Source organism: Telopea speciosissima, chromosome 3, assembly GCF_018873765.1.
Source record: "Telopea speciosissima isolate NSW1024214 ecotype Mountain lineage chromosome 3, Tspe_v1, whole genome shotgun sequence".
NCBI classification, from domain to species: domain Eukaryota; kingdom Viridiplantae; phylum Streptophyta; class Magnoliopsida; order Proteales; family Proteaceae; genus Telopea; species Telopea speciosissima.
In genome coordinates this window covers 37999296-38026128 of record NC_057918.1, presented here as the reverse complement: position 1 = coordinate 38026128, position 26833 = coordinate 37999296, and the positions used below count along the sequence as shown (strand labels likewise).

General features: G+C 37.6%; 1 protein-coding gene and 2 pseudogenes across 1 annotated transcript in view; all 3 read right to left on the bottom strand.

Annotated features, from left to right (window-relative positions):
* Positions 1 to 327: 327 nt before the first annotated feature.
* LOC122654522 lies at positions 328 to 9862 on the bottom strand (annotated as a pseudogene).
* Positions 9863 to 10843: 981 nt separating this feature from the next.
* On the bottom strand, positions 10844 to 14847 carry LOC122655151 (annotated as a pseudogene).
* A 653-nt stretch (positions 14848 to 15500) lies between these two features.
* The window catches only part of LOC122654521 (ruvB-like protein 1), a 32174-nt gene continuing 20841 nt past the window's right edge, over positions 15501 to 26833 (bottom strand). The window contains exons 11-12 of the mRNA XM_043848644.1: positions 16147 to 16216; positions 15501 to 16045 (exon numbers count right to left, since the gene is read on the bottom strand). Of these exons, the coding sequence (XP_043704579.1) occupies positions 15956 to 16045; positions 16147 to 16216 (160 nt within the window). The 3' untranslated portion in view covers positions 15501 to 15955. The remainder of the gene's footprint in view (positions 16046 to 16146; positions 16217 to 26833) is intronic.

The window sequence follows — 26833 nt, the reverse complement described above, 5'->3', positions numbered from 1 at the left end:
TATCTAGAGCTGGTGGCATGTCCAACCCTTGCCCTTCTAAGTTTTTTATGCCCTTTTTCAAAGAAATCTCTAATAGAAACTAGTAAATACATATAAGGAGAGGGTTTCCCATGCTGCTAGGGTGGGGGAGAATCTCCCACACTACACCAATGACAACACGGGGAATAGCATCATCCACATGAGGCCTACATGGTCAAAGGAGGAGAGAGAAAATAATTTTAGAAACTCATGTAAGAGAGTGTGCATGGGATACTTTTTGCCATATATCACCAACTATAAAATAGCACAAATGGAAAATCCAAGGCAACCGTTTTTCTTGTAATATTCCACAACCAGTTTTTAGTGATCAAACTGGCTAAAGAATACTGCACAAATAAATTCACCGAAAAGACAGTACAACCAAGACATTTTTTGGGTGATTAAGCATGACTATGTTTTAGTACAATTTTCCAATCGACAATGTTATCAATGATTCCATAATAAAAGATCTTGTAAAACCTGCTCTATTACTATCCCACATGCAAATAAACCTACTCCAGGAAGTGCTGGTTTTGCTTTAAATAATACTTTTTTTTCATGGTTTTCCACCTTATTGCTGCCATCATGATCATTAGCATCACATGAACTGGTACACATCGCCCATGCCATTGCTGGTGGGATTACTCCATACAACATTGTCATGCAGTAGCCTCCGTAATCACATCCAAATGAAAATTGATCAAAAAAAGTAAGAACTAACATTCTTTTAGTATTTACAATCTAAAGAAATTTAGTTCCATTCAAGAACTGTTTTTGTAATTTTTTTCTTATGAGAACTACCTGTTTTGTATGTTTATGTTGCCTTACATATCTCTAAATGTGGAAAATAGTAAGCAAATGTGAGAAGCTCTACAAAATCTTGCTCAAGTATTTTCACACAACTTGGATAGTGCTTCAAAATGAATGACATCTTAATTGCATGGAGAAGATACATGAGTTCCAAAAACTTCAGTAACCCCTGTTGTAAGACACATCGCACCTTCCATCTTTCCAAGTTTTCACATCTAAAATACTACCAAATGCTGGTACCTATGATGCCTATATGCAACAAGACTAGTCACATGTGAAACTTCCTTACAGACTAATTGAATCATTTAACATATCAATCACCACAAAGGATATTACACAGTGGTTTTCTTCTGTGAAGGTCATCTTCATAATCTAATTAAGAGACAAAGTTGAAGACACACACACAACAACACCCCCCCCCCTCCTTTTTTGCTGTTGTAAATCAAATGTGTCAATGGATTTAAAATATATGACCTAATTACAAACCCTTTACCGAATCAGCTAAAAAATAGAAACTAGAAAGATGCACACTCGTTATCTCCCTTTATCCCTTTTTTTATGTTTGGGAGGATGGGTGGGAATGGAATACATACATTAGTTTCAGTGGCATATGTAGGTAGCTCAATATATGGCTTGTGCTTTAAATTCTCTCTCTTTACTTACCGCAATGTCTGTGACTGCGGAGAATGCATCTGGAATAGTGACAGATACAAATAGAGGTGGAGCGACAGCCACTATTGTTGCTATTAATCTAAGCTTATTTGCATGCCACCACTTCTGCAAGCCAAAAAACATACTTTCATCCCTCAAATTACTTTGTTCATGATTTCCATTTGATTTCTACAATGAAATAATCATTATTATTATCATTTCAAACAAGGTGGTGTAATGCTAGATAAATTTAGACAGAGATGAGAAAGTTACTTGTATTTGGTTTGATGAATAATGCCACAGAAGGTTACAAAGTTGCTCCATGAAAAACTGTGAGAAGCTTAGGAGAGTACCAATCAATGATGTTCCAACTGCAAGAAGAGAGAAGGCTTCTACCATAACGAAACTCCAGTCCAACTCGCCCTGAAATAGAGTGAGGATTACCAATAACGTTGTCTGCTCGAGTTAGATATCTGACTTGCAAATTTGTTTGAATTAAAATAAAACCGCAAGCGTACGGGTCAATCGTAGCTACGAGTCGAATACGAGGAGATATACGCCACTCTATTTAATTAACTAAAAAGTAATGCAAAGTGTACCAAATTAAAGTGTTAAATTAAACTAATTAAACTAATAAAAATTAATGCATCATAACTCATAAGCATCTAACAAAATTAAGGGATTAAATTGGCGTCCTAACACATGAGCATCTAATCTATCAAACTAAAGCGAATTGAAAGGAATAACAAAAACACAACCACGCTTCATAATCACATAAAAAGAAATAAGGGAATAAAAGTGCATCCACATACCACAACCATATAAAAAAAATAAAAGAAATAGCGGGAGAAGAAGAAGAAGATAGAGAGAGATAGAGGAAAGGGAGAATGAGATTAAGGGTTTAGAGAATGAGATACCTTGATGTGCTTGAATACTTGAATAAACTCACCATGGCTTCCTCTTCTAAATCTCCATGTCTTGTCATCAACATAGGAACTTAGACTAGAAAGCTTTAAACTAAAACTATTACAACCATTAAACTAGACTTATGAAATCAAAACTAAGAACTTGAAATCAAAACTAAGAACTTAAGCCAAAAATAAGAAAAGAAGAGAAAATTTCACTAAGTGAATGAAATAAAAATTACACTAAAAAAACTGAATTAAAAACTAACTAAAAACTGAACTAAAAAACTAACCTCTTACAACCCAGAGGGCAAGGGGTATTTATAAGGGGAAGAGAGGAGAAGAGAGAAGAGGGAAGTGTAGGAGAAATATTCCCTAAGAAAAGAGAATATTCTCTTCTCCTTCCTCTTTTACAATGCCTTGAATCCTAAGAAAAAGAAAAAAATAGAAAGAAGAAAGAAGAGAAGATTGTTTACATAGACCTTCTATTTCTAGAAAAATAAACTTCCAATTCTAACAAGTGCTTCCTTTTCTTTATAGATATCTTCTCCAAGCAACAAAATCAAAGCATCTTTGATTTTTCAACTTTCCATAGGTGAGAGAATATCTTTCAAAATAAATCTATCCCAAGTAGAATTCCGGAAGTGCCCTTGAGAAGTTGGAGGAGAGAGAGAGTAAGGGTGATGACTAGGATTCCTTCAAGAATAAATAAAATACCCATTCTGTCCTTCAGAAAACGTGGAGCATGGGGTGCTTATATAGGCCTCACCATTGTGTTCCTTACGAAAAATCACCCAAAATAAACCCAAATTTCGTCCAATTTGGAGTTCGGGAGCCCAAGATATCTCAAGTTGAAGTTGGACTGTCCGAGTCCTCCAAATGGAATCTTTCGGGTACAAGAAATATAACTTCTGGTTATTGCGTTAAGACCCCTACCATCTGAACTTTTGCTTCATTTTGTCCCTGTCCGACTGTCAATAATTATAAATAAACCCTTACAGACCATTTTCGCACTTCGTTATGGAAACGGCCGTTACTTCTTCGTTTTCAACTCGGAATCAAGTGCCTTTTGAACCATTGCGAATCGACTCGATGGGCTACGCATCCAAGCCATTAACACCTCTAAACAGCTTAAAAACATTTTCTTAGCATCATCTCCTCCATTTTCACAAGAATTCACCTAAAACCCGAAAAGCACAAGAAAGCACCGAGTAACTCTGTCCAATGTGGTAAAATATATGTTTTATGCCCTAAGATTTCACACATAAATGTGCTCATCGATTCCCCATACTTGAACGTTACTTGTCCTCAAGTAAATAAAAGAAAAACTAACCTAGAATGCAAAAATCCTAACTCACTTTCGTAGGAATCACGGTTGCACTTAGCATGTGCAACAAGCCTTTAAACCCCTAGGTTACCCCTAGTGGATGAGTTTTGTCTCATGGGTGTTTGCATGAATATACACCCAAAATTCAATTGTAAATGACTGTTGCAAATTTTAATCATGGCATAAGTAGGACGGTCACATAATCCCAAAAAGTGTTCAACTAAAGATTAAGGAGCCAAAGGTTCCCCCACACTTGAATTTTATCACCCCACATCAATTCAAGTAACAAGCATGCATCAAGTTCAAGGGATCTCCTCAAATTTTCTGAACACTACTCACCTTCAAGTAAACCCCCATAGCATCGATGGAACCAAAGACTTGGGCATTGAGTATTGTTGACCATACTTTTTTTTTTTCGGGCATTAAGGCAAAAGTTTTTTCTTTCTCAACCACAAACTCTATTTCTACTCCACTCTTGTTCTCGAAATGACATGGTGGAGCATACACGACACCCAAATACTTGGTAGCTTCGCTTTTTGCATATATCCATAAGACATTGAGACATTGATGCAAGAGTTTTTTTTTTTTGAGTTTCCTTCCAAGGAATTTCGATCAAGTCACCCTGCTTCATGAGGCACGATTCTGTCTAGTCCCAAGGAATTCCACTTTCTTTTCTATTCCTTGTTTTTTTCTTTTCTTTTTTTCATTCACTTCCACTTTCATGCCTTGCCTTGCCACAAACAAATTTGTCTCAACTACTAGCCAAAAGATCAAAGGGTCCATAAAACACATAGAGGAATCTAGCCATCAAATGAAATAACGCTCATATTTTTTAATTCAATCCCTCTCACCGGATACAAACCAATTACCGTCCTTGAAAAGAGATTTTTATTATTTCGCATGCTAGGACACCTAATTCCCTCTTTCTCTCGCTTTGCAATCAAAGAGACATATGCACAAAATCAAACTATTGTCACAATCAAAATTCACCAATTAAGCCCAACATCCCCCTACACTTAATTCATGCGGTGTCCTCAATGCATGCATAAAAGAAAAAAATAAGGACAAGGGAGGAGATGAAGGGGCTTACCGGATATAATAAAAAAAATGGTCATGAAGAATGATGAGCTCTACAAAAAGTGCTAGGAGCAGCAACAAAAATCTCAATCCATGGCCGATAAATGGAGAAATAGCTTCAGACCGGAAAACACTGACCATGAATTTTAGTAAAACGAGAAATAATATAAAAGTTAAGCACAATAGAAAATATCCAATAGAAAAAGCTGTCCTCATGGGACGGTGGAAAATGAAGGCACTAAAACTCGGGCCATAAATCCTTCCCTTCTCTTCCATTTGCAATGTAGAATACTGTCATTCTTTGAAAAATCAACCAAGAACGGATCACAATAAGCATAAAAAGGATTATGAATAACCTCATCTAAATAATCATCAAAAATTGGAGGTTTACTCAAATCAATCCTAGCAATATAACTATCGGCTATTTGCATAACTTGGTTTGCCAAATAAGGATCATGGGAATATGCTTGAAAGGCATTATGACTAACATTGTCCTCCTCAATAAAATCGTCAAACCTAGGAGGTTTGGACAAATCAACATGTGAGACAATGAAATCCTCAAAATGACAATTATCTAAGTTTTCCAAAGAGAGAGGGGAGATCGAATTTCACGGCTTTCTATGTTATCATGAAAATCTGATTCTAAATCAATAAATTCACTAGGCTCACTAAAATCAAAAATTTCGGGCAAAAGGTGAACTTCCCCGGTAGCTCATCAAACCTCGCTTCACTAATATCTTTAAGAGACTCAATCTCAACAAATAAATTGTCATGAAAAGCATCTTGTTGGGAGTGACTCTCATTAACCTCAAATTGGAGTGGTGGACTTTCAATATCATTAAACTGGGGATGGGGCGGTTCATTACGAGCGAGAATCGGTAGCATAGACTAGGTTCAGCCGACTAGATAATGTACCCATTTTCTCCTCTTGCACCATGGTTATCGATTGAGAGAGTTGCTTCTCCATGGCATTTTGGCTTGTTATGAGAAGGTCTATGTATTTCTCAAGCTCATTCGATCTGGCCTCCTCACCCATGTTTTGAAACTCAAGGGGTTGGTGATATGGTTCAAGGAGAGATGGCACATTGAGATTTAATGGAGGGTTGGGCATTGGAGGACCAAACTGACCATGATATTGGAAATTGGGTGGTTCAGCTTGGTTATTCCATTGATCCCATAAAAATCGGGATGATCACTCCACCCCGATTGTAAGTACCAAAAGAATTGTATTGAAATTGAGGACTCACATTCTCATCACCATAGCTACCCCCATAAAGATTAGGGCATCCTTCCATAACATGGATTGTCCGGGAAAGTGACCAATCAAAATTTCCCGAAAGCCCATAGTTGGGTTGGGGAGCAAAATTGTCTTGGGGTGGTGCAAAATTGTTCTTTCTCTCACTACTTTTGGCTTCCCTAACTGTTTAAACATTTCCTCCAAAATCATGGTTGCCTTAGCATAGGTCCATCTTTCCCCCAAAGTCTTATTTGGAAGTGTATCTCCCATTATTCTAAATTAACCACCTATCCCAAATTGAGGTCTCCCATAAAAAAAATTTAAAGAAAAATAAAAGACTAGAAGAAAAAAAAATACTAAAAACAAGAGGGAGCCCAAGGTAGATAGTGTATCTATCCCTTAGAAATCGAAACAATGGTTCCAAAGTCGTAAGGTTGCCATATAGGTTGCAAGAAGGGAACCCGTATAGTCTTCACGAGCCACCTACGGGCGACTCCAAATGGATTCTGATGTAGGGTGGAGGACTACTATACGTTTATGTTTCCAACGCTCTCACTATGTCGTTTTCTGTTATCAAGAGTGGTCACCTCCAAAGATAAGTCACATGCCAATCCAAACCACCCAACGAATCAAGGGGCACCAAGATTGGTTGGGTTTGGGCATATGAAGGACTTTAGATTGGGCGCACACTATTGAAATAGAAAAGAAACAAGAGGTTTTCAAAATTTTTTTTTTTTTTTTTTAAAAGAAAGAGAAGAAACTAAAGCACTTTGAATTACTTAAAAATCAAAAAAAATAAAGTGGTCAATAATCTCCCCGGCAACGGCGCCAAAAACTTGTTTGAGTTAAAATAAAACCGCAAGCGTACGGGTCAATCGTAGCTACGAGTTGAACACGAGGAGATATACGCCACTCTATTTAATTAACTAAAAAGTAATGCAAAGTGTACCAAATTAAAGTGTTAAATTAAACTAATTAAACTAATAAAAATTAATGCATCATAACTCATAAGCATCTAACAAAATTAAGGGATTAAATTGGCGTCCTAACACATGAGCATCTAACCTATCAAACTAAAGCGAATTGAAAGGAATAACAAAAACGCAACCACGCTTCATAATCACATAAAAAGAAATAAGGGAATAAAAGTGCATCCACATACCACAACCATATAAAAAAAATAAAAGAAATAGCGGGAGAAGAAGAAGAAGATAGAGAGAGATAGAGGAAAGGGAGAATGAGATTAAGGGTTTAGAGAATGAGATACCTTGTGCTTGAATACTTGAATAAACTCACCATGGCTTCCTCTTCTAAATCTCCATGTCTTGTCATCAACATAGGAACTTAGACTAGAAAGCTTTAAACTAAAACTATTACAACCATTAAATTAGACTTATGAAATCAAAACTAAGAACTTGAAATCAAAACTAAGAACTTAAGCCAAAAATAGGAAAAGAAGAGAAAATTTCACTAAGTGAATGAAATAAAAATTACACTAAAAAAACTGAATTAAAAACTAACTAAAAACTGAACTAAAAAACTAACCTCTTACAACCCAGAGGGCAAGGGGTATTTATAAGGGGAAGAGAGGAGAAGAGAGAAGAGGGAAGTGTAGGAGAAATATTCCCTAAGAAAAGAGAATATTCTCTTCTCCTTCCTCTTTTACAATGCCTTGAATCCTAAGAAAAAAAAAAAAAAAATAGAAAGAAGAAGAAGAGAAGATTGTTTACATAGACCTTCTATTTCTAGAAAAATAAACTTCCAATTCTAACAAGTGCTTCCTTTTCTTTGTAGATATCTTCTCCAAGCAATAAAATCAAAGCATCTTTGATTTTTCAACTTTCCATAGGTGAGAGAATATCTTTCAAAATAAATCTATCTCAAGTAGAATTCCAGAAGTGCCCTTGAGAAGTTGGAGGAGAGAGAGAGTAAGGGTGATGACTAGGATTCCTTCAAGAATAAATCAAATACCCATTCTGTCCTTCAAAAAACGTGGAGCATGGGGTGCTTATATAGGCCTCACCATTGTGTTCCTTGCAAAAAATCACCCAAAATAGACCCAAATTTCATCCAATTTGGAGTTCGAGAGCCCAAGATATCTCAAGTTGAAGTTGGACTGTCCAGAGTCCTCCAAATGGAATCTTTCGGGTACAAGAAATATAACTTCTGGTTATTGCGTTAAGACCCCTAGCATCTGAACTTTTGCTTCATTTTGTCCCTGTCTGACTGTCAATAATTATAAATAAACCCTTACAGACCATTTTCGCACTTCGTTATGGAAACGGCCGTAACTTCTTCGTTCAACTCGGAATCAAGTGCCTTTTGAACCATTGCGAAGCTGACTCGATGGGCTACGTATCCAAGCCATTAACACCTCTAAACAGCTTAAAAACATTTTCTTAGCATCATCTCCTCCATTTTCACAAGAATTCACCTAAAACCTGAAAAGCACAAGAAAGCACCGAGTAACTCTGTCCAATGTGGTAAAATATATGTTTTATGCCCTAAGATTTCACACATAAATGTGCTCATCAAAATTGATCAACTTGAATTAGATATCTGACTACCTGATGAGCAAATCTACAGGGTCAACAATGTCGTCTGCTTGAGTTGGAAGGCCAAGCACAATTGCATTCTAAAAAAGCAAAACCAGCAAAGGCACAATGCTACCAAGAATGATCGATACTCTTATACGTCTGAGATCACCACCCAAATACATGCAAATAACTGTAAGAAGAGAGCCTTATCATAAAGTATGGAATCATCACTAAAAGTGAACCCCTAAATTTGGATGACTTGCAAATTAAGGTATTAGGTGCTACATCATGATAGACCAAAGAAACTATAATCACAGGGATTGTTGCCGGTGCTTTTCCCCAGTTTCCTGACATCTCTAAGCTAGACCACCCTCCAAACAGAAGAGACTGCACCTCAATTGCTACTAGTAAACCTGCACATCACTCTCTCCTATCATCGAAGTAATGTTCATACTGAGTTAAACAAATTAAATTTTTTCTTAGACTAAAGGTCGAAGGAGAATCTTCATGGAGTAGGAAAACTCTTTCTGTAACTATTCTCACCTAACATGGAGGCAGTAAGCCATTGGTTGACCTGGTCAGTGGTCTGAGTCCCACCAATAGAGATGAGAATGGTGAAGAATGAAGTGAATAAGATGCCTGAGACAGAGGGCGGGAGGTTTGTCAAATGGGAGAGGATCTCAGCCGACTTGGAAGTATAGGCCACCATGGAGGCATATGCTAAGAAAAAATAGCAGTGACTAGAACCCCACCCCATTCTCCAAGTGTCTCATGAGCCATGGTTCTAATGGATTCCTTCTAGTTCTTCTTCTCCTTTTTCAGATTCTTCCTCTTCTTCCTCAATAGACCCACATTTACCTCAGCTAGCAAAAGGGCTTCAATAAGAACAAACCCCCAATAGAGTATTATATACACTACACTTGGAATGAATCCCTGCAATTTTGAATAAAGAAACGTCTGTAAAGAATGCATCATAATGAAAGACAGAGAGTAGGAAAAAGATACTTGTAGAGAGAGAGAGAGAGTATTGCAGAGGAAGTTTTCTTCGGAAGAGCTAGTATCCCGGAGCCAATACAGTTCCAATGATCAGAGCAACTGCACTAACCACAGTGCCCTTTGTCTCAGGGCCTTTGATGGGCTCCGGTGTCAATTGAACACTATTATTTTTGGCTTTCGCTTTCAAGAATTTCCAATTTCGAGCAGACCACAACCTCTCCCGATGTTGCCTAGAATGGCTGGTGCGGCCATAATTGCTACTGCTGTGAGAAAAGATCTCATTACACATACGAATTGTTAAAGGACGTTTTTGGGATGAGTTAACTTCTTACATACTTGTTTCTAAAGCAAATTTTAGAATTAAACCTTCTACAGTCCCACGCCCGTGGCAAAGTCAATTTTGTGCTATTGTTGCTTTTAGGGTGTAATGAAGAAACAAACTGCAACTCCATGTTTCAGAGGCTAGCGAGCCGCGAGCGAGAGAAACATAAAAAGAGAGAGAGAGAGAGAGAGAGAGAGAGAGAGAGAGAGAGAGAAAGAGGCCCCAAAAAAATGTACGAAAGAACGTTGGGTTGTATCCTCACATGCCTAAATATTTATTTGGTTGGTTCCCATAAGAGTTTTTTCTAATCAAGACAAGGACGTCAATTCACTCCACGGTGATTTGAGTCCATAATTGGACTCCTGGAATAGCAATTGTAGCCATTAGCTCCCACCCTCTACTTAAGGAAGGTCTAAATTAAAGGTAAGATCCCATGGAATGTAATTGGAGTGTCAGATCTCATGGATCAAGAGGTTCTCTCTTTCTCGTGGATGAAGGAAGACTCGGTCTGTTAAAACTTACACACTCTCAAAGTTGATGAAATTCTTTAAATGATCAGATGTCAGAATTCATTCAACAGAAAAATAAAGTTGCATAGGAAGTTCATGTATTTGTTTCCCTACCACTAAAATCATCCAAACATCAAAACTGGATACTTCAAATGATATTCCATTACATCAATACAATCCCTCGACTCACAAGGCTGTCACCCAACACTGATGGGCAAACATGAAACACGCAATCGAAAAGATGCCCCCAGAATGCGGTAGAACCATCACAAAGTAAACCCCACAAGCCATACCCGTATGGCCTTTCAAAAGCAACAGAAAATGATGCTAACGATACCCACCGAGTAGACATGGCATGAGTTCAATACTCAATCATATCACATCTGTGATGGTCATTAGGATGGAATTTCCCTCGCTCTTCTCCAATTGTTGTTTAAATATTCACATTTACATTTCAGCCGAACAAAGTAGGCAGATGGACCAAAGAGTGCAAGTGACTATGAGATGTATCTTTCCTGCTGCTCTTGTAAAAGCCTAGCTGAAGATTTTGCATATAGATACAGATTATTCGCTTCCTCAATATCTGCCAATAAATTTCACCAACAAAATAGAAATTCAGAGCATAAAAAAATTTGAATGTTCAAGAAATATGGTCTAGTTTGATTCCTAGTCCAAAATTTTGTTCATACCTTGCATATGTTATCTCGACCATTCATTTTAGCTACAATGCTGACAGGTGACAAGAGTTGCATTGCATACCTAAAGAAACAATAAGCTTGAACTGTAAGAAGCCATCCATGTGTTGTGTGCATGTTATTAATAGCAATATCTTTGTAAGTACTAAGATTTTTTTTGGAGGGGGGGTATATACTAAGAATGTGTTTTATATAGATGTTTCAGTGCATGTTGAGCACATAATGCACGCCCACACCCATGCATCAATAACAATATGCAATAATGCAATACACATGAATAACCATATAGGAATATCAGAAAGCACAAGTGCCAGCATGATTGTTCCCAAATCTTTCAAGATCTGCAACCAAAGAGTTTTCTCAGCTGGTGGGACATTATTGCCACGTGTTATGCTTATGATGGAGGATGGTCGCATGCTCAATTAATGAGTGAGGTGCTAGCACAACATACACTCCTGTAAAGGACATTATGATAATGGGGGCTTAGCTCAATTCTGAATTTTTTATTCAAAAATTTTCAACTTTTCCTTCTTTTAATTATCATCGAAGAGAATCACGATGTTTTAACTTTTAACTCAAATATTATTGAAGGAAAAAAAAAGTTATGATACATTTACAAATATCAATGAGAGAACCACACAAACAACCGTTAACTCGGTTGTTCGGTGGTATACCAATGGAGTGCATTGCCCCAAGGAGGTCAAGGGATCGAATTCTTTGATTGTATATTTGGACAAAATATGACCCCTCTCCCCCAGGATGTCAAGGGATTAATTGGGCCTATAGGTAGGATACGAAGAAAAAAAAGAACCACTACATGAATCTTTATCTAGGTCAAAAAATATAAAATAAGGGAGAGGGTTTCCAATGCAGTTTTTTTTTTTTTTTGGGAGGTAGGGAATGCCATACTCTACATCAATTAAAACACGGCAGGAAAAAGTTTTGACCAATAGAAAATCCACGTGGTCAAGGAGGAGAGAGATTGTCAATGGATAAGAAGGCATGGGGATCTTTTTCCCTGTCCAAGTGCCTTGGTTTTGCCATGTGAGTCATTTATTGTATTTTCAATAGTTCAAAGCTACAAACGTTTTCAACTTTCTTTTGAAGTTTATTTCTTTGTGTGGTGATATTTATTTGGACTTAAACTTGACACATGACTAGAGACTAATGTGGCAATGGTTAAAATAATACCTTTTGGACATGGTTTTCCATCTTATTGCTGTCATCATGATCATCAGCATCGCCCTTGCCATTACTGCTATGATTACTCCATACAACATTGTCATGCAGTAACCTTCCCAATCACATCCACATGAAGATTGATCAGAAAAAACAAAGAACTACCTTTGTTTAGTATTTACAAGCTAAAGAAGTTCAGTTTCATTCAAGAAATATTTTTGTAATTTTTTTCTTATGAGAACTACCTGTTTTGTATGTTTGTGTTGCCTTACATATCTCTAAATGTGAAAAAATAGTAAACAAATGTGAGAAGCTCTGCAAGATCTTGTTCAAGTATTTCCACACAACTTATATAGTGCTTCAAAAGGAATGACATCTTAATTACATGGAGAAGATACATGAGTTCCAAAAACTTCAGTAACCCCTATTGTAAGACACACCGCACCTTCCATCTTCCCAAGTTTTCACATCTAAAATACTACCAAATGCTGGTACCTATTATGCCAATATGCAACAAGATCAGTCACATGTAAAACTTCCTTACAGAATAATTGAATCATTTAACATATTAATCACCACAAAGGATATTACACAGTGGTTTTCTTCTGTGAAGGTCATCTTCATAATCTAATTAAGAGACAAGGTTGAAGACGCACATACAACAACAACACACACACACACCCCTCCTTTTTTGCTGTTGTAAATCAAATGTGTCAATGGATTAAAATATATGACCTAATTACAAACCCTTTACCGAATCAACTAAAAAATAGAAACTAGAAAGATGCATACTCGTTATCTCCCTTTATCCCTTTCTTTATGTTTGGGAGGATGGGTGGGAATGGAATACATACATTAGTTTCAGTGACATATGTAGGTAGCTCAATATATGGCTTGTGCTTTAAATTCTCTCTTTACTTACCGCAATGTCTGTGGCTGTGGAGAATGCATCTGGAATAGTGACAGATACAAATAGAGGTGGAGCGACAGCCATTGTCGTTGCCATTAATCTAAGCTTATTTGCATGCCACCACTTCTGCAGGCCAAAGAACACACTCTCATCCCTCAAAATACTTTGTTCACGATTTCCATTAGATTTCTACACTGAAATAACCATTATTATTATCATTCAAACAAGCTGGTGCAATGCTAGACAAATTTAGACAGTGATGAGAAAGTTACTTGTGTTTGGTTTGATGAATAATGTCACGGAAAGTTACAAAGTTGCTCCATGAAAAACTGAGAGAAGCTTAAGAGAGTACCAATCAATGATATTCCAACTACAAGAAGAGAGAAGGCTTCTACCATAACAGAAACTCCAGTCCAACTCACACTGAAACAGAGTGAGGATTACCAATAACGTTGTCTACTCGAGTTAGATATCTGACTAGCAAATTGATCAACTTGAATTAGATATTTGACTACCTCATGAGCAAATCTACAGGATCAACAATGTCGTCTGCTTGAGTTGGAAGGCCAAGCACAACTGCATTCCAAACAAACAAAACCAACAAAGGCACAATGCTACCAAGAATAATCAACCCTCTTACACATCTGAGATCACCACCCAAATACATGCAAATAACTGCAAGAAGAGAGCCTTATCACTAAGCATGGAACCATCACTAAAAATAAACCCCTAAATTTGAATGACTTGCAAATTAAGGTACCAAGTGCTACATCATGATAGACCAAAGAAAATATAATCACAGGGATTGTTGCCGGAGCTTTTCCCCAGTTTCCTGCCATCTCTAAGCCAGACCATCCTCTAGACAGAAGAGACTGCACCTCAATTGCTACTAGTAAACCTGCACATCACTCCTATCACCGAAGTAATGTTCATACTGAGTCAAACAAATTAAATTTTTTCTTAGACTAAAAGGGTGAAGGAGAATCTTCATGGAGTAGGAAAACTCTTTCTGTATACTATTCTCACCTGACATGGAGGCAGTAAGCCATTGGTTGACCTAGTCAGTGGTACGAGTCCCACCAATAGAGATGAAAATGGTGAAGAATGAAGTGAATAAGATGCATGAGACAGAGGACGGGAAGTTTGTCAAATGGGAGAGGATCTCAACCGACTTGGAAGTATAGGCCACCATGGAGGCATAAGCTAAGAAAACATAATTAGCAGCGACTAGCACCCCACCCCATTTTCCAAGTGTCTCCCGAGCCATGGTTCTAATGGAAATTCCTTCTAGTTCTTCTTCTCCTTCTTTCAGGTTCTTCCTCTTCTTCCTCAACGGACCCACATTTACCTCAGCTAGCAAAAAGGCTTCAATAAGAACAAACCCCCAACAGAGTATCATATACACTACACTTGGAATGAATCCCTGCAATTTTGAATAAAGAAACGTCTATAAAGAATGCATCATAGTGAAAGACAGAGAGTAGGAAAAAGATACTTGTATAGAGAGAGAGGTACTGCAGAGGAAGTTTTCTTCGAAAGAGCTAGTATCCCGGAGCCAATACTAGTTCCAATGATTAGAGCAACTGCACCGACCACAGTGCCCTTTGTCTGAGGGCCTTTGATGGGCTCCTGTGTCAATTGAACACTGTTGTTTTTGGCCTTCGGTTTCAAGAATTTTCAATTTCAAGCAAACCACAACCTCTCACGATGTTGCTCAGAATGGCTAGTACGGCCACAATTGCTACTGCTGTGAGAAAAGATCTCATTACACATACGAATCGTTAAAGGACGTTTTTGGGATGAGTTAACTTCTTACGTACCTGTTTCTAAAGCAAATTTTTGAATTGAACCTTCTACAGTCCCACGCCTGCAGCAGAGATAATTTTGTGCTACTGCTACTTCTAGGGTGTAATGAAGACAAACTACAACTCCATGTTTAAGAGGCTAGCGAGCCGTGAGCGAGAGAAAGAGAGGCCCCAAAAAAATGTAGAAAAGAACACTAGGCTATAACCTCACGTGCCCAAATATCTATTTGGTTGGTTCCTATAAGAGCTTTTTCTAATCAAGACAAGGACGTCAATTCCGATTAAGTGCTAGTGTAAAAACATCACTCCACGGTGATTTAAGTCATTAATTGGACTCTTGGAATAGTGATCGTAGCCATTAGCTCCCACTCTCTACTTAACGAAGGTCTAAATCAAAGGTAAGATCCCATGGAATGTAATCGAAGTGTCAGATCCCATGGATCAAGAGGTTCTCTCTTCTCCGTGGATGAAGGGAGACTCCGTATGTTAAAACTTACACTCTCAGAGTTGATGAAATTCTTTAAATGAACAAATGTCGGAATTCATTCAACAGAAAAATAAAGTTGCTTAGGAAGTACATGTATTTGTTTCCCTACCACTAAAATCATCCAAGCTTCAAAACCGAATACTTCAGATGATATTCCATTACATCGATACAATTCCCCGACTCACAAGGCTATCACCCAACACTGATGGGCAAACATGAAACACGCAATAGAAAAGATACCCCCAGAACGCGGCAGAACCATCACAAAGTAAACCCCACAAGCCATACTTGTATGGCCTTCCAAAAGCAACAGAAAACGATGCCAACAATACCCACCGAGTAGACATGACATGAGTTCAATACTCGATCATATCACATCTGTGATGGTCATTAGGATGGAATTTCCCTCGCTCTTCTCCAATTGTTGTTTAAATATGCACTTCTATTTCAGTCGAACAAAGTAGGTAGATGGACCAAAGAGTGCAAGTGACTATGAGATGTATCTTTCCTGCTGCTCTTGTAGAAGCCTAGCCGAAGATTTTGCATCCAAATACAAAGCCTTCGCTTCCTCAATATCTGCCTATAAATTTCACCAACAAAATAGAAAATCAGATCATAAAAAAATTTGAATGTTCAATAAATATGGTCTAGTTTGATCCTAGTCCAAAATTTTGTTCATACCTTGTATATGTTATCTCGACCATTCATTTTAGCTACAATGCTAGCAGGTGACAAGAGCTGCATTGCATGCCTGAAGAAAAAATATTGAACTATAAGAAGCCATCCATGTGTTGTTTGCATGTTATTAATAGCAATATCTTTGTAAATACTAAGATTTTTTTTTTTTTTTTGTGTGTGGAGGGGGGGGGGGGGGGGAGGTACATACTAAGAATGTGTTTTATATAGATGTTTCAATGCATGTTGAGCACATAATGCACGCCCACACCCATGCATCAATAACAATATGCAGTAATGCAGTACACATGAATAACCATATAGTAATATCAGAAAGCACAAGTGCCAACATGCTTGTTCCCAAATCTTTCAGGATCTGCAGCCAAAGAGTTTTCTCATAGTGGAGTGGGTTCAATAATAGGATTTATAAATATCTGAAGTTTTCAAAGAATAATACTTAAATGGTTTTTTTATGAAATAATAATAATTAAATGTTGTAAACAAACTGAATTATCTCCAAAACATAAGGGAGTTCAGCCAAGAAGGCAATTATAGACTGCTATAGAAGTGCAGTGGTGCACTGGCAAGCACGAACTGCACATCTACATAATGACCATGGGAAAGCTCTCTCCAACATTCAGGCTCATTATCAGCCATAGGATTTCTTTTCCAGATATGCCTCTATATTATGTTTAAGAATGAATAGCACTGGAAACAAGAGATCCAAATGCAATAATTCAGTAAGATGCATACCAACATGGGATCCTCAATAATTTGATTTAGTCGGTTGCTGCCTTTCTCTAATGGCCCAAACTAAGAGATCAGAATTCAGGAATCAAGAATGAAGAACCCTTTCAACACCAAGGTACATCAATCTTTCTTTTAGCATGTAGTTTACTCAAAGTTAAGTAGTTCCTAAGGAGCAACTACAGATTTTTTATTATTACTCAGTCGGAACTCCCACATCAGCGACATTCTTGGAGTTTTTCGCTGATGTGGTAGTTGCCCCGATCAGCGACAAGCTCCGAGAATGTTGTCTGAGGTGGTTTGGCCATGCCCAAAGGAGGCCTAGGGATGCCCCAATGAGGAGTGATTTGATGCCGATTGAAGGAGCTAAAAGAGGTAGAGGCAGGCCTAAAATGACCATAAGTGAGGTTGTGAAGAATGACATGCATAGTCTGGGACTTGTGCCAAGTATGACCTCAGATAGAGCCTATTGGAGGGAAAGGATCCATGTTATCGACACCATGTAACTAAGACTTTCCTGATTTCCTGGGCTATTCTTTTTCCTCTTTCATTTTTCATTTCCATCACTCCCTTTTCTTATCCCATTTATTTATTTATTCATTTATTTATTTATTGGTGTGTGTGAAAGGATCAGTGTAGGTGACCCCATTAAGTTGGGATAAGGCTGAGTTGTTGTTGTAATCGGCTTGAAATCCAGATAGTTCAGTGAGGACAATCTTTCCTCTAGTTTTTAGTTACCCTAAAGCTAAATAATTTCCATGGGAACTACTCACATATTTATGATTATTGTTCAGTTCAAAGATTGAATTATACAAGTTTTGTTTGGGTGCTAATTCTATATGCAACAATTTGACTTGCTATTTATCATGGATAACACTTATACAGCAAGTCAACTACGCTTCATCAACACCATTTGGAGTAAGGTATGAGATCCAATGCTGATTATTTGTACCACGACTGACTTCTGCATTCTCCTAGGCATATAGCGTGATTCGATCCCGGGGTTTGGAAACCCTATTTGGGGGTTCGCTATGATCCCAACAGATTAATAGAACTCAAATTAAAGGTTCAGTGGCAGTTCTGTAATTTCACTATTTAATTCAAGACTCTTTTGGAAGAGAAAAGGTTGAAGACAAATGGGTAATTAAGTTGAAGAAGGAAGGATAATGCTGGAAATTAATATAAGAAAGGATTAATAGGGACAACCATAAGAAGGGGTATTGATGTAATTATGGCACATGGGTTAATTGCAAATAAAAAACACTACATCTTCAACCTTGGAACTGATTCAGAACTTAGCGATAAACAAGTTCTACAACAAATAGATGGAGCCCTCCAAGCGATCACGATTCAACCTAGGACTTTAAGCGGGGGATAGCAACTCATGAATCTCTTGATCCCAGACGACAAGGGCCCAAACTGACTAACAAATATTGGCTAGTTCACGTCTGAAACTGAGAATGGTGGAAGGAGAAACCTAATCTGAAAGGATTTTATAGTTTATCAACCAACCAGATTAGGGCTCAAGTTCCACAGATAGGGGAAGAACTGAGAGGGATCGATGTCTCTCTTACTCTACCCAGAATTAGCCCCAGAACAGGGCATTAGCATTAAAAGGAAAAGCTTGAAGAACAAGAGACCAACACGAAGATAGAAAGGAGAATACGGGTCAAGAAAAGGAGTAGTTCAATGGAAGAAATTGTACCTGAAACAAGAGAGAGAGAAGAGGGGTCACATGACCTGTAATACTGTTATGTACCGCTTTGGCAACATAACCACAACCCAATTTTTGACCATTCAAATCTGAATCTTGCATGGGTTACAAGCTAGTATCTAAAGAAAAAATAAAAGACTCTTAATTGTAACCTAAAACTGAAATTAAACTTGACTCTAACTCGGACTCATAAACTCCTAAATAGACTCTACCACTAATTAGTCTATTAAAACTAAAACAGAAAATTACAAGATAAATCCAACTATTAAAAAGTTAAATAAATAAATAAACTAAGATATCCTACTGAATCCAAAAAACCCAAATGGACCGGTTCATCTCGGTCTAGATTGCAAGAAGGGTCAATCCAATTCAGCCATGAATCCGCATCATAGCGCCTTCAATCCATACCAAATAACATGTTAATTTCCCCCCCTTCTTTAATGGGGTATTCTAATCACCAAGGGATTAGTGATAGAAAACCTCAAGCATTACTAGAATCATACGGAGCATATTAACCAAAATCAGAGACTGAATTTTAATTAAAAAGAGAAAAAACAAGTCTGATGTGGCCAATATTCTGGTCGAGTAGGCTAACAGGGAAGGAAAAAAATTTTAAATTTGAACCAGAACCAATGGTCGAATTTGAGCATATTAGAAGATTACTAAAAATCAGATTTCGAAACATCACTGCAACAGCAACTAGAAGGTAGAATAGCAACAGAAACCACAATAGAAAGTGAGTGACAGGATTTAGTAACTAGAGAACCAACATGGAAAGTGAATATAGAAAATAGAAACTACTAAAACAAAATTAGAAACTAGAGAACAGCAGTAAATAACTCACAGGTTAGCAACTAGAACCAAAATAGAAACTAGAGAAAGGAATTAGAAAATAGTGCAGCCATAATAGCAAGTGTGGTGTAAATTAGTAATTAAAACGATCACTAAAAACAAGGCAAAGAAGGGTGCTTCCACAAGGTTCAAACTATGGCAGAATACTGCTATCAATGATAGGAATCGATGGGGAAAAGAGAAGAAGAAGAAAAGATAAGATAGAAGATAAAGGATATTGTTAAAGATTCCCCAAGACAGGGAGAATGTCCCTATCGTGAGTCATGTTGAGTTGTAGAATTTAAATTTGTCTATGTTGAGTCTTAGTACTAGGAGTAGTTTTATTATTTATTGTTTCCCTCTTCTTCTTCTTCTTGTTTTTTTTTTTTAATGATGAAAATTGTTTCCTTGTAATAGATGTGGTCTTAGTAGGTTTCCTACAAAGATTCTATGCGCTGGTTTATAAATAAAGGAGGAAGACCGCGGTAGGAATTACATAATCCTGTCATGGCATATTGTGAGTACTGGTTTCAGATTCTGATTTTGCTACATGGTATCAGTCACTATCAGAGCTGTAACCAAGTATATGCTATCTACATGATATTTGTTTTGAGAGTCGTGCTAGGGTTTTCTGGTTTTTGGTGTACAACCAACTATGCTGTCCGTTCCTCTTTGTGAAACTCTAGTTGATAGAAGAACTAGGATTTGTATACTGACAATAATTTATTTGTATGTAGATCATACCTGAAGATTTTTCCCTACCCAGATGCTACTGATGAATCGATTCATTCCCTTTGCTGGCCGTTTGATGTTTTATTGTTGTTGTTGATGGCGTTTGCTGGGCATTTGCTGATGGCTTTTGTCGATTTTTCAATTTGCCGCTACTGTCAACTTGTTGATAGAGTAATTTGCTGCTATCATTTGCTGATGGTCGCTAGTTCCCATTGCTGATGGCTTTATTTCCTATTGTCAATTTACTGCTACTGTCAATTTGAACATGGTGCCGATCTGCACCACCGGAAGATTTCTGATGATATCGATTGTGAAGATGGTATATATTGCTGTCATTCTTGTTTTGATGAAGATTGCTACCCTGCTGTTATCGGAGAAGATTGGAAGACCTTTGCTGAAGCTCGTGGTTACTAACCCCCCCTCTCCCTTGTTTCTCGGTTGCTGGTGTCTTCTTCTTCTCGATTTGCTAGTGTCAATTTGCTAGTTAACTTTTCACCTCGACAAGACTCCACCGTGGTTAACGCCCCCCCCCCCCCCGCCCTTTCTTTCCCTGGTTTCTCGGTTGCAAGCTTTTCATAAGTCAATGTTTCCTACTGGTTGTGTGACTGTCAAGAGGTGACCGACAGTCACGATATTTTGCTTTATTTATTTTCTCATCCCGTATATTACCCCTCCACCCATGTCTTTATCTGTATATTATATGTCGTGAGTCTTTATATGATGGTGTCTTTATATTTGTTTATAAAGATACCATTATTCCCTTTAATTCATTAAATCTGATTTCCCACTTTCCATAAATACCCTTGTCTTTATGCCTAATTTAGCCTTCATCCTTATTTTGTGTTATTTCCAAGTCTGTCCCCAAACAATAATTCTAATCCTAATACACCATGTGTCCTTTTTCTCCATTGATCTACCTAGTAGCACCTTGAACACTCTGGTTAATTACGGTTCTGCCACTCCTCTTGAATCGCCATTGGTCTTGTATATTTGCAATTTAATTGCTTTGGTGGGCCCTAGATCACATCAGTTTGGGACTTTGGGGTTGCAATTTATTGAAGATTGGTACTTTCTTGTAGTGATGTTTGTTGCTATTAATTATTGAAGAAAATCTGCTCAGATTTGTTTAAATCTGGTCTATCTGGGATTTCATTTGCTACTGCAGTTTTTCTGGTATGGGATTTAAGTGATGCTCATCCTTCGTGTTGGTTATTGGTTCCATATGATGGTGGATTATTCTTTATTGTATCCTCAGCATTATTTGTCCACGTGTATTGCTACACATGAGGAGGAGATTGGAGAATATTATTATCTGCAGACTATTATCTACTTGTGTTATCTGCTCATTAGCATAGTGGCATCTACTTATTTAAAGATTATTAACACCTGCTCGTGTCCTCAACAACAATTTTATCTTATGAAGATAGTTATTTGTGGTATTCAGCAACAAGATTCCTACTTGTGGTTTTGTGGTTCCCAACAACCTTATGCTGCTACTTATGGTTCGTAACAACCTATGTTGCATTTTATCAGTAGTCCGTATCAACCTTAAGTTGTTACCTGTTTCGTAGTAACCTATACTGCTCTTTTACTAGTCGTTCGCAACGACATATGCTGCAGTTTTATCTGTGACCTCTATTTAGGGCTCATATGTGCCATCTGATCTCCACTAATCATATCTCTAATCATGTGATCTTTACTAACCACATCATTGCTACCCTGCTTTTGGCATTCTTTGTTAATACCTGTATTTGCTTGTTCTCCTCTCCCATCATCTCACCAAGGATCAAGAACTCGGGTTTCGACCAGGTTTCAACCTGACTGAAACCAAGATTTGGTCGAAACCAACAGAAACCAAATCGAAACCTGGTACTTTTTCCCATTCATGGGGAAACCTTGGTTGGAGGGGTTTCTGTCGAAACCAAGTCAAGAGATGCCTTTCTCGGTCGAGATGAGGTATTATATAGGCCTGGTTCAAGGTGGTTCAACCATGTTTCGACCGAAACATGGTCGAAACTGTCGATACCAAGTCGAAACATGTAGTTTTTAAAATACCCCTCCATCTCGTCTCTCGGAAACCTGCGAAACCGGTTTCGACAGGTTTAGACCGAGTTTTCTTTCCATGCATCTCACCAGTCTACTTGGCTTCCCCCCCAAACTATCTTAGCATCCTACCAAGGTTTCCATTACATCTCACAACAGCAAACTACATCTCACAGAACATCACAACAAAGAGCAATAGTTTTTGTCAAAAATCGTTGGAGGGTCCAGGCCCTTCTCCTTTATTTATAACTCCATAAAAATTACTAGGAAACCCCTATCCATGATAGGACTCCCTTACAACCTAAGTCTCTCTTCAAAATAGAAACTACAGTTAGATGGTAGTATAATAGCATATATCTATTCAACCTTTCTACAAACACTACTAAAATAAAGAATACAACCTATTCAAATAGAAACTAGCACTAATCCCGAATAGGCCTTAAATCCCTAATATTTGGGATTCTTATAGAATTGGCCAATGGCCCATTACAATAGTAAACCCAAAAATATTAAGCCCATGGCCCATATAACTCATTGAACACTCAAAATTAAACATATTAGTCGATTCTTGGTCCAATTGGATGGCAGGGTTTGCTGCTGGCCTTCTTGTTCTTTTGAACTGTATCATTCTTTTGTCTGTGCTTTAATCCCATGATTGGTCTACATTGAGAATACACGATCAATAAATGTTGTGACCTTGATGGGGGGTAGGTAGAATGAACCCCAAGTTCCAAATTAAACGAAATCAGGACCTCCGATCAGTGTGAACATCAAGTTGAGTTTCACTCTAGGAGGTTTTAATCAACTCCCAAAATATAAATTAATTCTAAAGGTTTGATTTAAGTAATTTGGAAAAGTCAATTCTGAAATTGGTCCTAGGCTGAAAACAGAAGATTTTTTATAACTTCAAAACAAAAGGGCAGATCAGGAAGAAATCCTGGTCAAAGGCTTGTAGGAGGAAGACCTTGAATGCCCCCAAGTTTCACCTGAATCTAATAAATAATCTGTCTCACGTGATCAGACAAATCTGACAAAAATAAACCAAAACAGTGCTACCTGATGAGGGGTAGATAGGATATACCCTAGGTTCAGACTAAACACCTCCCGGACAAGATCCCAAGCAAACCCAAATCAGAAAGTCAACCCAAAAGTCAATTTTCTCAGATGAATGTCAAACTTTAGGATTCAATCGCAAACAAGTAGGGATGTCCTTCAAAAGATCTGAGTGATCCAACAATCAGATTAAAATTAATTTAAGAATTATGAAATCTTAGAAGAAATTCCAGTAGATAGAGATTCTTAAATTAAATCAAATCAAAAGATCAGATCAGGGTAAAACTCCAACCGAGTCTCAGTCTTAGTATGCTTAAATAATGCCCAAAATAAAAATCGGAATGGTTCGAAAGATAGTAATTTGAATTCTTCAGACCTGAAATAGAACAGTTACAGAAAAGGGAGATTTTCAATTACTTCAAACCAAGTGCTCAGAGCAGGATGGAACTCTGGTCGAAGTTCAATGATAGTAAACCCTTGATTGTCACCAAGTGTCAACTTAATCTGATCCCTAAACCAACTCAGGTGAGAAAATAAAACTGACAGAGAATGGGGTTAAAACAGGGATGCCGTAGCTCGCAAGTAATGAAACCAGTGGTGAATGAGGTTAGTTATATTAGGGATTGATCACCAGTATTAGTACTCAAATCTGAGGATGAAAACTAAAGCAAATCATAGTATGAATCCCAGAACAGAAATACTAATCGATAGAAGATAAAACAGTACCTGGTTGGACTAAAACAGAGTAAGAAGAAAGTAATGCAGATCCGGAGTTCAAAAAGCTGAATCGGATCGCTTATGGGCCCACTCGAATAATATATAACTCAAATATAAGAGGCAATGGCATAATTGTAATTAACCAGAATTTTCAAGGGTAGCTTAGGAAAGTAGTTGAGGGTTAGGACATAAAGGTAATTATATTTGCTTATATGGGGACAGATTGGAAGTAACAAAACAAAATAAAAAGATATGAGGGAATAAGGAATAAAGGGTAAGGTTATTAAAGGAAACTAAGAAAATAAAAAAAGGACTCAAAGTAATCGTGGGAAAGGGGCTGGAGAGGTCGTCTCCTACCTCTGGAAGAATAACAGCAAGGGAAAGAGGAGTGATGGCGGGAGAGCTCTCTCGGGAAGGCTTTGATGGACCAGAAACTAAAGGAAGATGTTGGTGATGATGATCCCTTCAATGCTAACCTTCAACAGTCCAATCGGAGAGAAAGAAAGACAACCCAAACTCGATAAGTAATTCCAGGCGGAAAGGTTCAGACCAGACCTGATTTCTGGTTAGTGCTCATGATAGGGAAGTCGAATGTGGCAGGGAAACCTATGATCTATGCCCAGGGAAAAGCTTCTCACATCCTAGGTTTGAAATCAAACCAATGTGGGTTTCAAATCGATGGACTCCTCTGTCAGTTCTGGTTTACCATTAATAGGAACAAAGTGATAAAGTTGCAGGAAATAAACAGGGAAAGAGAGAGAAAGAGAGATCGCACAAAGGAGGGGGGAAGAGATGGTCACACGACCATGATTTGTACCAATCTGGTAACAAAACACAACTTTTTCATACAAATCTAAAAATAAAACGTGATTACAAGAGTATTTAAAGATAAAATAAAGACTCCTAATTAAACTCTGAAACTGAAATTAACCTAAACTCTAAGGGACTCATAACTTTAAAAATCCTAGATAGACTCTACCACTAAATAACCTATTAAAACTAAAACAGAAAATTACATGATAAACTCACTAATAAAAACCCTGTTAAATAAATAAATTAAATACCCTACTGAACCCAAAGACCCAGTTGGACCCGGTTCATCTTCACATGGATACCCAAATGGGTTTGGGTCAGTCCAAGGCAGTGCACCTGCATCAGAAAGATAAAGAAATAGCACAGGTTTCCCACCCATAGGATCAAATTCGCACTGTCCTAGCTTCACGCCATGGCTGACTGATTCTCACAGCAGTATTGCAAAACTTCAAACTCAAATTCAATAAATCATGAGGAGCCCTCGACTCTACCCTCGGCTCACAAAGTATAAAAAGAAATAAGTCTATTCCTAATCTGACTAGGAAATCAGATCCTACTCTAACTATGACATATCCCCATTGCTAATTACAAACATCACTTAAAAGGGAACATAGTTCAACTAGGAAAACTTAACTACTTAAAATACGACTTACATAACTAATTAATGAGCCTACAGATGGGCAGGACTAAGACAATGCTGGAAAACACCTAGCCGAGAGCTAGGCCTCCAGCTGGAGTATGTTAGATACTCCTTCCCTGCATCAATACCATAGGTTTTATAGATTATCAGGGCTCAATGGGATTAAACAGAAAGAACAATTTGAGAAGACTATTAATAGACTGCAGAGGATTAATATAACTCAACTCAGACATCAAACACAGCACAGCAGAATCGATAGAAGATAGATTGGATTCAGCCAGTACCTGAGTACCTTGTTAACAGAAAAAAAAACAAAAAAATTAAGAGTATAGGAGAGAAATAAGATAACAATGGCTTCCCACCAACTGGACCAGAATCCCACTATCCAACAAGGTACAGAATCTCACTGTCTCCAAGGATATCTCACCCCCAACTGAATCACACAGTTTCCATTGAAGAAAACTTCAATCATCTTAAATCATATGAAGCCTTGGCTCATTACAAGCTATTTATAAAAATTAAATCATATTCCCAATATGCATAAGAAAGTAAAATCCTCTTGCTAAGCAACATATATAAGAAACATAATAACAGAAGGAAACCTACTCACAAAAGGTGAAGGAATTCAAAGCCTACTAAACAACTTAAAATAAAGACTAACTAAACAAATGAAGCCTAATCCCGTATGCCTACCTTCTACCATATTTTAGGCCCATTAAAGTGGCCCATTACAATGAAAACATGTGGGATCAAAGGCCCAACACATACATAACCCAACCCAAAGCTTATTTCTAATAAAATAAGCCATTTAGGTGACTTAGCTGCATCAAACCTGCTAGAATAACACAGACCCACAATCCTGACAAACACTAGCAGCCAGCAATCTTCATGTGTTTGTGTGCAGGTTTCTGTAAACTTCTGTTACTTTAGTTCATTTCATGCGTACAACAGTTTATCAGAAGAGTCTTATTCAGTTAGAATTTATTATAAAAAATTAGTTCACTGTATTGAAAGCAGAATTGGACATTAGGAATTTTTTCATTAGTTTCTTTTCCACAACCAGATGTGCAACTGATACAGTGGCTTTCCAATGGCTCCCATTGATTTGAACTCAATTTGGAAGCCTAGAACTAAAAGGGAGTTTGTTAGACCTAAATAAGTGCCAGGATGGTTATTACATAAGCTGACTTTTATTTTAATGGGCATCTTTGTATTGGGCCTGGTTTATAAGCCCATAGTTGTGGTACAATTAGAGCATATATGAAGACTTTAATTTTGTAATCAACTCAACTACTTCTTAGCACAGACGAGACCAACCCCAGTTACATTACATGCCTAATATGAAAAACATCATACGATTAAAAGTCCCACTTTTAACGCACATCATTTTTGTACATATTCAA